At 36.6% G+C, this 15,166-nt stretch overlaps 1 protein-coding gene across 1 annotated transcript in view; it reads right to left on the bottom strand.

The window, feature by feature from the left end:
- Positions 1-7,609: 7,609 nt before the first annotated feature.
- SLC5A8 (solute carrier family 5 member 8) overlaps positions 7,610-15,166 on the bottom strand; it is a 49,684-nt gene continuing 42,127 nt past the window's right edge. The window contains exons 13-15 of the mRNA XM_039245596.1: positions 13,181-13,284; positions 7,992-8,071; positions 7,610-7,735 (exon numbers count right to left, since the gene is read on the bottom strand). Coding sequence (XP_039101527.1) covers positions 7,610-7,735; positions 7,992-8,071; positions 13,181-13,284 — 310 coding nt within the window. The remainder of the gene's footprint in view (positions 7,736-7,991; positions 8,072-13,180; positions 13,285-15,166) is intronic.

Here is a 15,166-nt window from a genome sequence, read left to right as displayed (position 1 = left end):
ATCAGGAACACGACAGGGATGTCCACTCTCACCACTGTTGTCTAACATAGTGCTGGAAGTCCTAGCATCAGCCATCAGACAACAAAAGGAAATAAAGGCATCAGAATTGGCAAAGAAGTCAAACTCTCACTTTTTGCAGATGACATGATACTCTACATAGAAAACCAGGAGACACCACCAGAAGCCTACTAGAACTGATCCAAGAATTCAGCAAAGTTGCAGGGTACAAAATCAATGTACAGAAATTGGTTGCATTTTTATATACCAACAATGAAGCACAGAAACAGAAATCAAGAAACTGATCCCATTCACAACTGCACAATGGTGCAACCATTTTGGAAAACAGTCTGGTCGTTCCTCAAATGGTTAAGCATAGAGTTATCATATGACCCAGCAATTCCACTGCTAGGCATGCACTCAAGAGAAATGAAAACATATGTCCACACAAAAACTAGTTCACAGTGTTCAAAGCATCATTCTTCATAATAGCCTAAAAGTGAAAAAAATATAAATGTCTTTCAACTGAGAAATAGATATAAAAATATATAAAAATACTGATAGGTGATGTGACACAGATTAACATTGAAAACATTCTATGTGACAGAAGTCAGTCACAAAAGACCACATACTGTGTGATTTCTTTCATATGAAATATCCAGAATAGACAAATCTGTAGAGACAGAGTGTAGATCAGTGGCCCCCTAGAGCTAAGAGGGCTGGGAGAAAATGGAGAGAGACTACAATGGGTATGGGGCTTCTTTTGTGGGTGATGAAATGGTCTGAGATTGTGGTAAGGGTTGTATAACTCTGGAAATATAATAACCATTGAATTGTACATTTCAAAGTGGTTGATTGTAGGGTATGTGAATTATATCTCAATAAAACTTTTATATAAAAACATGTACCTCAGCATTCAATTGTTCAGTTTATACTAGACTATCTTATTTTGCACATTGTTTTGAAATTGCCACGTGTCATAAACATCTCCTCATGCCTCCACAGCCCAAGATTAAGCAAATGAAAATAATAACAACAGAACTTTCAAAAATTTGTGGTTCATACTTATACAAATCTGCTCTGAACACACAGAAATCCTGGATAAAATGTCACAAAACAAAAATTGTAATACATAGTCAAACTTGCAAGAATGAAAAGGTTAGCATCTGGGTGGCTTAGTTGGTTAATGATCCAACTCTTGATTTCAGCTCAGGTCATGATCTCAGGGTTTGTGAGTTGGAGTCCCACATTGGGCTGTGTGCTGACAGTGAGAAGCCTGCTTGGGATTCTCTCTCTCTCTCTCTCTCTCTCTCCTCCTTCCCTAATAAAGCTGTCACACACACACTCTCACTCTCTGAAAATAAATAAACTTAGGGGCCCCTGGGTGGCTCAGTTGGTTAAGCATCTGACTTTGGCTCAGGTCATGATCTCACGGTTTGTGGGTTCATCGGTTCAAGCCCTGCATTAGGCTCTGTGCTGACTGCCAGCTCAGAGCCTGGAGCCTGTTTCAGATTCTGTATCTCCCTCTCTCTCTGACCCTCCCCTGTTCATGCTCTCTCTTTCTCTCTCTCTCTCTCAAAAATAAAGCATAAAAATAAATAAATAAACTTAAAAAAAAAAAGATGGGGGAACACCAGTCCCAATATTGGAAAGAAAAATAATTGATGGTTATCAGAAGGGAAGGAGGTTGGGAGGTGGGCAAAAAGGGTGAAAGAGGGGCAGTCTATGGTGATGGATGGTAACTAATTATGGTAATCACTTTGCATTGTATGCAAATGTCAAGATATGACATACAACTAAAACTAATATGATGTTATATACTAATTTTACCTCAATTTTTGAATGTTTATTTTTGAGAGAGAGAGAGACAGAGCATGAGTGGGGGAGGAGCAGAGAGAAAGAGAGAGAGAGGGAGAGGGAGAAGGAGAGGGAGATAAAATCTTAAGCAGGCTCCAGGCTCTGAGCTGTCAGCGCAGAGCCTGACACAGGACTCAAACCCATGAACCATGAGATCATGAACTGAGCCAAAGTCGGACGCTTAACCTACTGAGCCACCCAGGGGCCCCGCAATTTTATCTCATTAAAAAAAAAAAAAAAAGTTAAAATCATAGCAATGGTACCAGCAGATGTTGAATAACCTATGGAGGTAGAGTTCTTGATGAGTTCTTAGGTCCTCATAGGGACAAAGATGAGGTTTCCACTTTCAGAATGTGGAAGAGTGAGAACTCTCTTCCAAAATCACTGAAACCTGAAGCCTTGAAGAACTGCCCCATTATTTGAAAGGGAATGTTAAAGTCTTTCTCTCCAAGCCTTTGATGGAAAATTAAGTACCTGAGGTTCCAAACCTAAGCCCTGTGCCATGCATGGATAGAGGGTGAAAATTGATACTGTGAACCTAAGAGTGAAGCCCTAACCTGACATAATGATGTAAATTGGCAATTAAAGAAGGCAATTAAAACAAGGGCACAGCCAAAGCTAACTTAAAACTTCTCTGTAAAGACTCTTCCACTAACCAGAGCCCAGGGCATTCTCACTAGGAAAAAAATACAATCCCTACTGGGGTGCTTGGGTGGCTCAGTTAGTTAAGCATCTGACTCTTAATTTTGGCTAAGGTCCATGATCCCAGGGTCTTGGAATCAAGCTCACATTAGGCTCAGCAAGTGTCAGGCTCCCTGTAGAGCATGAAGCCTGCTTAAGATCATCTCTCTCCCTAACTTGTTCTCAGGCTCTCTGTCTCTGTTTCTGTCTCTGTCTCTCTCAAAAAAACAAAACAAAACAAAACCCCCAAAAAACCAAACCAACACCTACTGAAGATAAACTTTAAATGGTCAACTACACAAGGAAATTACCCTGATGGAGAGTAAGCAAATGAACAAGAAGAAGAATTAGCACATCAAGAATTTCAGTTAACATAAAGGAGCAATAAATATAGCTAAAATTATTAGAGATAAAAGAATAATTGGGGATCTTAAGGAAAGAATCCAACGTTAGGAATAAAAGAAAAGAAGTTTTGAAAAATTTGAAAAAGCACATCCAACTCTGAAAATGAAGAAAGTAGTCACTGAAATGGAAATTCAATGGACAGATTAAGTAGCAAATAAGAAACAGCTAGAAGAAAATGAAAGGCAATGTCTTTTTGTTTATATTTATATGATGCATCCTGAAATTTTTAAATATAAAAATATAGAAAATATGAGCCAGATTAGGAGATGTGGAGGACAGGATAAAGAGGTGTGCCATTCATCTAATGGGAGTTAAAGAGTTACAGAATAGGAGGAGGGAATATTCAAAGAAATAATGGCTAAGAAATTTTCAGTATTAAAGATGTTATTTTGGGGGTACCTGGGTGGCTCAGTCAGTTAAGCATCCAGCTTCGTCTCAGGTCACGATCTCCGGTTCATGACTTCCAGCCCCACATCAGGCTCTGTGTGGACAACTCAGAGCCTGGAGCCAGCTTTGGATTCTGTATCTCCCTCTCTCTCTGCCCCTCCCCAACTTGCTCGCACGTGCTCTCTTTCTCTCTCTCTCAAAAATACATAAACATTAAACATTTTTTTAAAAAAAGATGTTACTTTTTATTTTCAAATACAGTGTTAATTACTTAAAACATAAAATATTTTTCAATGACAAAAGTTCTATATGTTTCTTTGCTTATGCTTTTATAATCTATATATTGTATACAGAGAGTCCTTTATGTGGTAGAGTGGAAATAACTCTGTAAAAGCTAATAAACTTAATTATATTCAATTTGATATTTTCTTCCCCAAGAACACACAACTGCAAAGATACTTGTAGACAGTTTAATCAGCAGTTGAAAAATCAGAATTGCAAACATGTTACACATTGCGTATTCAATTCCCTCAAGATTTTTCACAATAGCATACAACTTAAATATAAATGTAAATTTTACAGTAACTAAATTGTGTAGTGAATTTTCAGTAACCGTGTATGCACTCAGTTGACTCTGTTATCAATAATTGTTACTGGAAAAAACTCAGAATTTCCTATAAGAATTGACACAAGGAGTCACTCCCCTGATCTCAAGCCTATCCCTGTCCCTTGTGTCTACATCATGGACAGACACTGAGTTGTTAACAAATAAACTATACTTTCTGGTGTTTTCATAAATAAAACAAAATTACAAAATCATTACATCCATAATTTTATATTTCCTTCATGTTAATGTGTGTTAATGTTGGAAATCATGTTGCAAAATGAAACTTTCCTAAGTTATTTTCATAATTATTCACAATTTTATATTCCTTAATGTTTTCAAAATGCTATGAAAATATATGGTTATTCTATATCATAGCATTCTGTAATGCTAGTGACACTTTAATCCTCATCTGTAGGTCAGATAGAAGAGATATCTGATCTGTAGATATCTAATATCTACACATGTAGCCAGCATGTGTGACTTCAGGAAAATCAAGATTGCAACCTTAGCCTCTAGGGCAAGATTTCTCAAACTCAGCACTACTGATATCTGGGGCAGGATCACTTTTTGTCATGGAGAAGGGCTGTCCTATGTATCATAGAATATTTAGCAGAGTCCCTGAATTCTATCCACTAGATTCCAGTAGCAACTTATCACCAGCTGTGACAACAAAAATGTATCTAGATACTTCCAAATGTCCCCTCAGCTATAAAATTGCCCCATTAGGACTATTGACCCAGAGAGAAAATTAATGCATAAGCAATCAAATAGGTACATATATACTCATACTATTCCACATCTTACATATAACATTTTCACTTCCTTATGAAGTGAATATGATTGGTCTGTAGCATTCTTTAAAGTTTCCATTCTTCTGTTCAAATAATCCTGCTTATTCCTAAATATAGTTTAGCATTTCAATGACACATGTATTTTAGCGAAAGAACTATCTCCGCATTACTAACAGTTCACCTTTTTTTAAACTAGCAAGTGACCTTTGTCTCAAATTTTGATTTCCAATCATATGGAAATTTTAAGTAACGCTATTCAAGCTAATAAAGTGCTATCTGATCTTTTATACTCACATTATTTCTGTGAGGTAATTAAGTGTTTAGTGTTAATTTCCATCATTAAATGAGATTAAGGATAAATTCAAGGTCATTTACAACTGTCAGTGGCAAAATGAAAATAGACAACTTATGTGACTTTTCCCTCCTGTCAGGATTGTTGTGATTCAAAATAATTAAGACCATTACATGATTTCATTTACATTATATTAACATTTTACCTCTATTTGGTTTTTCCCAAATATTCAGATAAGATAAATTATTTTTCATAATTAATAACAGTACTTTGATTTCTTAAGAATTCCATCTATCACTGTTATGTGTTTATAAAGGTAAAATATTAACAGTTCCCAATGTCACAAAGATGTACTTTGTTAAAGAAAGTGGACAATAATGGAAGTACCATATCTCTCATTAAGAATACACTGCACAGGAATGCTTGGATGGCTTAGTCGGTTAAGCATCTAACTTCAGCTCAGGTCATGACCTCACTGTTTGCGAGTTCAAGCCCCACATCGGGATCTGTGCTTCTGGCTCAGAGCCTGGAGCCTGCTTCAGATTCTGTGTCTTCCTCTCTCTCTCTGACCCCCCCCACTCATGCTCTGTCTCTCTCACTCAAAAATAAATAAAAATATTTAAAAAAATACACTGCATTATCCCTTGGCAGTTAGATAAGAGAAAAAATTATTTAAAATCTAGACTTTGATTTCCAAATTTGAAGCATTGTACACACATCTGCATTTACACTTATTAAATAAATAACAGTAGTTCAAATCACACTTGCATAAAACTAATAAGATTATATTTTATTACTCATTAAAAAATTGTAGAAAGATTTACAAAATTTGATGTATGCTTACAAATATATTGATGAAAAAATAACATCATACATATATGAAATATATGAACACATCATTAATTTAAATGTTATATAAATCTCTTTGCTTTAGATAAATGTGACTTCCTATTTATTTTATTTCTTAATGCTTTCAATTGGCAACCTCTAAACATACCTCTGATATTTCTTACCTAAATATCAGAAAATAAGAAAAAAGTACTTAATTATAAACCATTTTTAATGTGCCTAAATGTTTCTCACATTATTTGAAACCATTATAAAGAAAAAAATCTATACAGGATCTAATATGGGAACTGTAGAAATATATATGTTATTGATAAAAGCCTGTGACCAAACTCTTAGCTAGAAATGTAGCAAAATAAACAAAATAAACTTTGAGAGTGGTACTTGAAGTTTTAAACCAGGGAACAAATCATATAGTTAGTAATTCCAGAACATTAAAAAAAAAAATAGTAGTGTTTGCCTATGTAATTTGGCTCTTCAACTGTATGAATACACTAGAATTCAAGACTTCTAAGCATATTTACTTTTAAATTTAATAGACTACAAATTAGTTGATATTCAAATTAGTATCATTCAACACAATCATGTAATTCCATGGAGCTTAACCATTTTAATCATGTAAATGTTCTTGGGTCACCAAATCCTTAAGTACCTATAGTGAAAGTACTTTAGTCATTATCAGGCTCATAGGAGTTTATGATTTATAGTCTGGGATTTAGTGACCCAGGATCTGGGGTAGTATGATTCATATTGGGTATCTCAAGACATATTCAAGCCCAAGGTAACAGAGTAAACAGGAAATCAGGAAGACAAGCAAAGTAAAGTTGTACAACAAAACCAGAGTTGGGTTCAAAACTAGGACTGCATATAAGAACCAAAGGCTAGGATGCCTGGGCGGCTCAGTCAGTTAAGCTCAGAGCCTGGAGCCTACTTTAGATTCTGTGTCTCCCTTTCCCTGCCTCTTCCCACTCACATCTCTGTCTCACTCTCTGTGTCTCAAAAGTAAATAAACATTTTAAAAAAACCTTTGTTAATAATAAAAAAAAAAAAAAGAACCAGAGTCTAAGGCAATATAAGCAGCCAATGGCTAAGAGGTCTAGATAATTAGCTTAAAGGCACAAGAATAGATAAATAGCACCAAGAAGACCTTGATCATTGTTTTGTCCCAAACAGATGCTTCTTGATTATCACCTTTCTGAGCCGTAATTGGTTCCAAGGTTAATATGTTCCCTGATAGAGCTGATATGGATCAATGAGAAGCAAAGATCTAGATAACAAAGATCTCTCACCCTATTGTTTTCTAAAAAAATGGAGAATGTAGTAGAAAGGAGAAAGCTTTTTTCACTATTACTTATGATTTTCGTAAATCCTAAAACTGATATGCTAGCACCAAATGCATGGAAAATACATTTATGAATGCCCAAATTTAAAAATATGCTTTTGACCATTAAGTATGTGTGTACTAATCTTTCAGCACATATGTGGTTATAACTTTCAGAACTACAGCTTCATTCAAATAAGAGAAATAGAGGAAAACACTGACTCTGAAACTCTTAGTCTAGAATAGCATCAATTATTGAGTCTAGGAACTGAAGAGTCAGGACTGCGCTTTAACAAAAATTTTCCCCCAAACTTTACTCATTATAGAGGCCCCCCCTTCAAAAAATAATCTCAACCTGACCCAATTATCTTAGAAAATATATCAAACTGGGACACTGTTTAAGATCATCTAGTATCACAGCTGTTTCACAAATGAGTCCCATGGAGCTTGCCACTTTGGTCTGTGGAGTTCAATTCAATATGGTTGAAGGCAGGGTTGTCAGTTCCACCATCTTCTATTGGATGAGATTTATAGCTTAAAATATGCTTCTTCTAAAAGAAAATGTTAGCACAGTGATTAGAAAAAAGAAACTATTCGATTCTAAATAATTGTTACTGCTTTTCTTTCTCTAAATCAGCATTGTAGTCTACTGAGGATGAGATATAACAGAAATATATCATCAAAGAATAGATCAAATATGTTCCTTGTCTGTCAGAGTTCAAAAGAGAGTCTGAGGACTAACTAGTATTCTATCTTGGTGGTAAAAGCACAGTCTTATTAATTGAAGGAGAAAGAAAGCCAACTTACTTTCTTAAAAACGTCAAAATTGGAAAGAAAGTCCTCTTTGGTTAATAGGAATCTGCGGTCTAAATTTTGTTTTCTTCCTCCTGAAAAACATTTACATTATTTACATTGTTAGAAAGATATCCGTAACTACCCAGTGATGGCCCATCATACAAGCATTTGACTTGGGTACATTCAACTCTATGCACTTATAAGACACAAAGAGAAAGAGATTCTTTTAAGCAGTGCTGGAGACTTGGCTCACCATTTCCCTTCTCTTAGCCAGTCTCAGATGCTGCAAGCCTCTCGCTGTGATAAATATGAGTCTGGTGTTTAAAACCGAATGAGATGGCTCTTAAATCTAAGCCACCTACTCATATGGAGCTTAACCTGAGAAAGAGCCCAGTACTCATAGGGAAACTGGTTTAAAATCATCCTCTAAGATCTACCAATAAAATATCAAACCATCTGCCTCTGCTTCAGACAGTGGAGTTGCATCCCCCAAGTTTCAGGGCTAGGAATGTAAATGTATGTGAAGAAATGCAGGAAATTATTAGTTGTCAAATAAATTAGTTAAATGAAAATCAGTATGATGATTGTGTTTGATTCAACTCCTCTTCCTTAACATTTTGCTTTACAAAAATTATTCTTTATTTGTAGATAGAAGATGAAGCTTTTTAAATCTGTGTGCTTCTCAGACTACTTTTGTACAAATCATCTAGGAGATGTACTTATAATGCAGATTCCTGGACTCCAACCTGGACCAACCCAGTTAGAAACTCTGGAGGTAGGGCCACTGAATCCTAATTTTCACCAAATTTCCAAGGTGATCTTTATGCTCCCTAATATTTGAGGGCCACCACTTCAGTACAAATGTTAGGATTTTAATTATGGGAACCTCTGCTCTTCCAGAAGTGGGATCAGCTTTAAACTAGTTCACTCAACATTGTTGAGTAACCACCATACGCTAGAGAATCTACAAGGTGCTGGAGAGACAGAGATGAGTAAAACAATTACTGTACTTATTCCTTACCGTCTACTTAGGGTAGTATTTACCCCACCTAGTGATGAAGAGACACAAACAGAGATGGAGGGAGGCAAACCATATGAAACTCTTAAATACAAAGAGCAAACTAAGGGTGGATGGAGGGGTGGGGGAGAGGGGGAAATGGGTGATGGGCATTGAGAAGGGCACTTGTTGGAATGAGCACTGAGTGTTATATATAAGCAATGAATCATGGGAATCTACCCCAAAAACCAAGAGCACACTTTACATACTATGTTAGCCAATTTGATAATAAATTATATTTTTAAAAAATGAAGAGATAGACCCACTCACAGTGGGTACATGGTTAGGTGAAACTGAAACACCAACCAAGTCTGTATGACTTGAATTCTTACCAATTCCTAGTATCATACAGTAGATCTTTAAATTTATTTCCCAAGAAGTGTTAGGATTTTGTGTTTCTGGTTTGTCTTTTGTTTTTTTTTTTTGTTTGTTTTGTTTTTTGAGGTGCTCACTGCTGTTTTGAAGTAGGAATAAGCCGTTTATGAAATTAATAAAGTCGTATTGTTTTTTATCACTGGATGCCTCCTCACCTGGGTATATAGCTTTACTTTACAAAACAAAAGATATGGTCGTATATGGTTATCAGAATAAAAACTTTTAAGGGAAAAAAAGAGAATGTTAAAAGGGAATACTCTGATACTCCATTTTCTTTCTTTTTTTTCAAATTTTTATTTAAATTAAGTTAGTTAACATACAGTGAAATATTGATTTCAGGAATAGAATTCTGTGATTCATCACTTACATACAACATTCAGTGCTCATCACAAGTGCCCTCCTTAATACCCATCACCCCATACCTCCCTCCATCAACCCTCAGTTTGTCCCCTATTTTTAAGAGTGTCTTATGGTTTGTTCTCCTCTCTTTTTTTCTTCCTCCCATATGTTTATCTGTTTTGTTTCTTAAGTTCACATATGAGTGAAATCATATTGATACTCCATTTTCTTAAAGAAAAAGGAATAGGTTGAATAAGGACCTAAGGTCAAATAGTACAAGGACACTGTTTAGATGTATTCCTGTTCTGAATAATTGAGTTATTTGTGAGAAAAGTTTAAAATCTGTCTGAAAATATATCAAAGCAGACAAAAGAATAGTTCTACTGTGCTGGTAAATTTATTTATGAAAAAAGCCACAGTCCTTTTGAAAAGAAAGCATAGTTTAAAATAACTGTTTGAAAGGTAATAAATAGCTATAAACTTTACCATAAATGCATAAGATTTATACATTGCAATATATAATAATCACTAATATAACTGTTGATATGGTTATATTAACATTATCACTAGCTATTAATATCATTTATTAATTATAAGTACAAGTATCACAGAAGCTTGAAAGGCAGTGCTACTAAGGAGCTACAAAACAATAATTGATAGTAGAACTTCTTCCACTACTTTCTATTTAGAATTTCTTCTACTATCAAGTGCCAGTGATGGTAGCCTTTCAGTGTAAAGGAAACAAAGACATCAGACATCCTAGGACAAACGTATAGACTTTCTGACTAGTTATTGCACGTTTGAGGAAAAGGACAGTGAGCTACCTTCCCTCTATCTAGTTGCTATGGATGTACATGTGTGAGGGAATGTAGGAAATTGGGGAGCCCAGCACTTCTCACCAACTCTACACTATTATCCTGCTTCCAGCCACCAAGATTGCTCACCTGGCTTACTGTTATAGCCTCCTACCTGCCCTCCATCCCTTAGGGACTATTCTTAAAACTGGATCAGAGTGTTCCTTTGAGAATTATTGGAAAAGTAAATTGAAAAAGTATTCCAGGTAGTCGACCTAAAAGACACAGTGATGGAAAATAGGAGAGAAAAGAGAAGAAAATTAGAATAAATGTCTGAGACTCAAACATTTGTCTAACAAGAGTTTCCAGAAAGAGAAAAACAGAAAATCACAGGAAATTACAAAAGAAATAATATAGGAAAATGCCTTTGAACTGAAGGACATGACTCTTCAGATTGAAAAGACCCTACCAAAGGCTTAGGGCAAAGCAGTCATTGTGAAATGGGTCACATGCAAATTGCCAGCAGATAGCATGGTACTAGCATCTTAATAACAACAGAGTTAATTAGGAGAAAGTTAAGACATCCTCTCAGGGGGGCGCCTGGGTGGTTCAGTTGGTTGAGTGTCTGACTCTTGATTTCAGCTCAGGTCATGATTTTATGGTTTGTGAGAGAGAGCAGAGTCCTGCATGAGTTTGAGCCTTGCGTTGGGCTTGGCACTGACAGCACAGAGCCTGCTTGGGATTCTCTCTCCCTCTCTGCCCCTCTCCTGCTTGCACATGTGCATACACATACTCTCCCTCTTTCTCTCTCTCTCAAAATAAATAAACGTGGTATGTTTTCACTCATATGTGGAACTTGAGAAACTTAACAGAAGACCATGGGAAAGGGAAGGGGAAAAAATAGTTGCAAACAGAGAAGGAGGGAGGCAAACCATAAGAGACTCTTAAATGTAGAGAACAAAGTGAGGGTTGATGTGGGGGGGGTGCAGAAGAGAGGGGGAAATGAGAGATGGGCATTGAGGAGGGCACTTGTTGGGATGAGCACTGGGTGTTATATGTAAGCGATAAATCACGGGAATCTACTCCCAAAGCCAAGAGCACACTGTACACATTGTATGTTAGCCTACTTGACAATAAATTATATATATATATATCTTTTTAATTTTTTAAATGTTTTATTTATTTCTGAGATAGGGAGAGAGACACACACACAGCATGAGCAGGGGAGGGTCAGAGAGAGAGGGAGACACAGAATCTGAAACAGGTTCCAGGCTCTGAGCCAGCTGTCCGCACAGAGCCTGATGCGGGGCTCAAACCTATGAACCGTGAGATCATGACCTGAGCCAAAGTCAGATGCTTAACCGACTGAGCCACCCAGGCGTCCCAACAATAAATTATATTAAAAAAAAAAAAAGACATCCTTTCAGAAACAAGAACGTTATTTTCAACCTAGGATTCTCTATTCAAACAAATGATCAATCAAGTATAAGGGAAAATTAAAGACATTTTTTTCCAGAGATACCACATTTTCAAAATCTCCTGTCTACACTTTCTCAAGAACATGCTAAAAGGATATACTCCATTCAATTAAGGGGATAAACAAGAATTAGGACTAATGGAATACAGGCAGCAGAGAGTCCAACACAGGGGGGAGACGGACAGGATTCACAGAATGAGGACAAAATGAAGCTCCAGGATAACAGTTCTATAGCAATCCCAGAAAGCAGTGTATATACCATGAGTATTATCAGTTTTTTTAAATAATTTTTAAAGTTTATTTATTTATTTTGAGAGAGAGAGAGAATGAGTGGAGGAGGTGCAGAGAAAAAGGGAGAGAAAAATCCCAAGCAGGCTCCTTGCTGACAGTTTTTAAATGTTTTTAAATAATTTTTTAAAATATTTTTTATTTATTTCTAGGAGAGAGAGAGAGAGAGACAGCGTGAGCAGAGGAGGGTCAGAGAAAGAGGGAGATACAGACTCCGAAATTGGTTCCAGGCTCTGAGCTGGCAGTCAGCACAGAGCCCGACGCAGGGCTCGAACCCACGAACCGCGAGATCATGACCTAAGCAAAAGTCGGACGCTTAACCGACTAAGCCACCCAGGCACCCCTTTAAATGTTTTTAAAGTTTATGGACATCGGAAAAAAAGCTTCACACTATGTTTAGCTATAACGATTATAATTATCATTCCTTACCTGTGTATCCTTCTTTACAGTTTACAAAACGTCAGCATAGGATAATGAAAAGATCATGACACAGGATTGTGGTAATAACATGTGTAAAATCCCTAACATTGTAGTAGCTACATACATTTTCAAGCACTTTATTTTTATCTTACAGCAACCTATGAGACAGGGAAGTCAATCACCACTAACCTCAATTTACACATAAGATAGTTAAGCCTCAGAGTAGCTTTACAGACTTCCTTAAGTTCATGCAGCTAGTACATGGAGGAGCAAAGGTTCAAAGAGAAACTTCTGCTTTTGAGTGTAGGCCTCAAATTTCCCATGAGGAAAATAAACAAGTAATTAAACTAGTTGTTAACAGGACTACAGTAAAATAATACAAACAGCTATAAACCAGATATAGTAAAAACTGATTTGGCGGTAAATACAATACTAAAGTTTACACAGTTACCTGTTGTTAAACTGATTAGCATTCCCATGAATAATGTTACCAAAGTTCCAAGAGTGCTGAAGTATAGATATGATACAGAATACCAGTTGTCCATCAGTGGAGTCCTGAGAAAAAACAAAAGTTTAGCTGTAAATGTTCATGTAATGCTACTAGCAACTGAGTAGTCTCAATAATCTTCACACATGGCAAAGTCAAATATTTAATAATTTTTTTTAATGTTTTATTCACTTCTAGGAGAGAGAGAGAGACAGCGTGAACAAGGGAGGGTCAGAGAGAGAGGGAGTCACAGACTGAAACAGGCTCCAGGCTCCGAGCTGGCAGTCAGCACAGAGCCCGACGTGGGGCTCGAACCCACGAACCGCGAGATCATGACCTAAGCGAAAGTCGGACGCTCAACCGACTAAGCCACTCAGGCGCCCCTATTTAATAATGTTTTTAATGTCAGAATCTGCTGTTCCAATTTTATCTTATTGTATCAATAATTAAAAGCCTGAGGGAAAAATATTAAAACCCTGGTTTAACCTTGACCATATACTATAATACTAAATGTCCATGTGTATTCATTCAACTCTGCTTTATGTCCCCAGGCACTGTTCTTGTCATTAAAAAGTCTACCATAAAAATGGTTGATAGGGTTCCTGCCCTCATAAGGTTTACATCCTAATGGAAAGAGAAATAAAATAAACAAGTAAACTAACAAATATAATAATTTCTATTGGTGGAAAGTGCTGTAAAGAAAATCAAACAAAGTAATGTGATATTAACATAGTGGAAAGAAAAACTATACTCCAATGCAGAGTCAGAGAAAGCCTTCAGGAAGAAGTAACATTTGAACTGATATCTGAACAAGGAAAAGTTCATGAGGAAAGCATTCTAGAGAGAGATAAAAGCCAGCTGACGAAAGCATAGTGAGTAACATACAGAGTTACACAAAATGAGAGGAAGACAGAGTTCTTTTTTTTATTAGACTTGTAGGAAGTTTGAATTTTACTCCCTGGGCAGCGGCACTCAGGGAAGTACTTTAAATGGAGGAGTGACATGATCTGATCTGTTTCTAAAATGATTGTTCTAGGATCTCACTTTCAGCTTTAATAGAGTAGCTTGATTTAGACCAACCATTCTGCCAAGAACAATGTATAAAAACTGGGGGAAAGCAGGTAGTTACGGCCGAGTGGTTAAGATGATGGACTTGAAAACTGGGGGAAAGGAGTAGGCAGATATTTTTAAGATACCGAGAGTCACAACAATTAGAACTTGAGGGGCCAAGATCCCAGAAAGAAGGGAAACACACTGAGGTGAGCTATTGAAATTCAGATGTGGTACTACTGGGGGGGAAAACAGACAAAATAGAACAGAAGAAATAGACCCCCAATTACATAGTCATCTGGTTTATGTCAAAGTCGACAACTCTTTGGAAGGGGAAAAAGGGAAGTTCTTTCCAATAAGTGGTACTTGGTTAATTGAATATCCATATGGGAAAAAATGAGTCTTGATCACAGCACCCACAGAAATCAATTCCAAATGAGACTACATTTCATAAATGGGAATAGTTAACATTTTTTTATGAAAAATTATAGGAATCTCTTTATGACCTCAAGATAGGCAAAGATGTAATTGGGATACACAAAAGACTAAACATATAGGAAAAAGATTGATAAGTTGAACATAATTAAAATGAAGAAGTTTCTTGGGAATGTAAACTGGTACAGCCCCTCTGGAAAACAGTGTGGAGGTTCCTCAGGAAACTAACCATAGAACTCCCCTATGACCCAGCAATAGCACTGCTAGGAATTTACCCAAGGGATACAGGAGTGCTGATGCATAGGGCACATGTACCCCAATGTTCATAGCAGCACTCTCCACAATAGCTAAAACATGGGAAGAGCCTAAGTGTCCATCAACGGACGAACGGATCCAGAAGATGTGGTTTATCTATACCATGGAATACTACATGGCAATGGGAAACAATGAAATCTGGCCATGTGT

Source organism: Hyaena hyaena, unplaced genomic scaffold, assembly GCF_003009895.1.
Source record: "Hyaena hyaena isolate Hyena2069 unplaced genomic scaffold, ASM300989v1 scaffold_261, whole genome shotgun sequence".
Lineage (NCBI taxonomy): Eukaryota > Metazoa > Chordata > Mammalia > Carnivora > Hyaenidae > Hyaena > Hyaena hyaena.
Note: the sequence above shows the minus strand (reverse complement) of the source record. Positions and strands in the feature narration are given on the sequence as shown.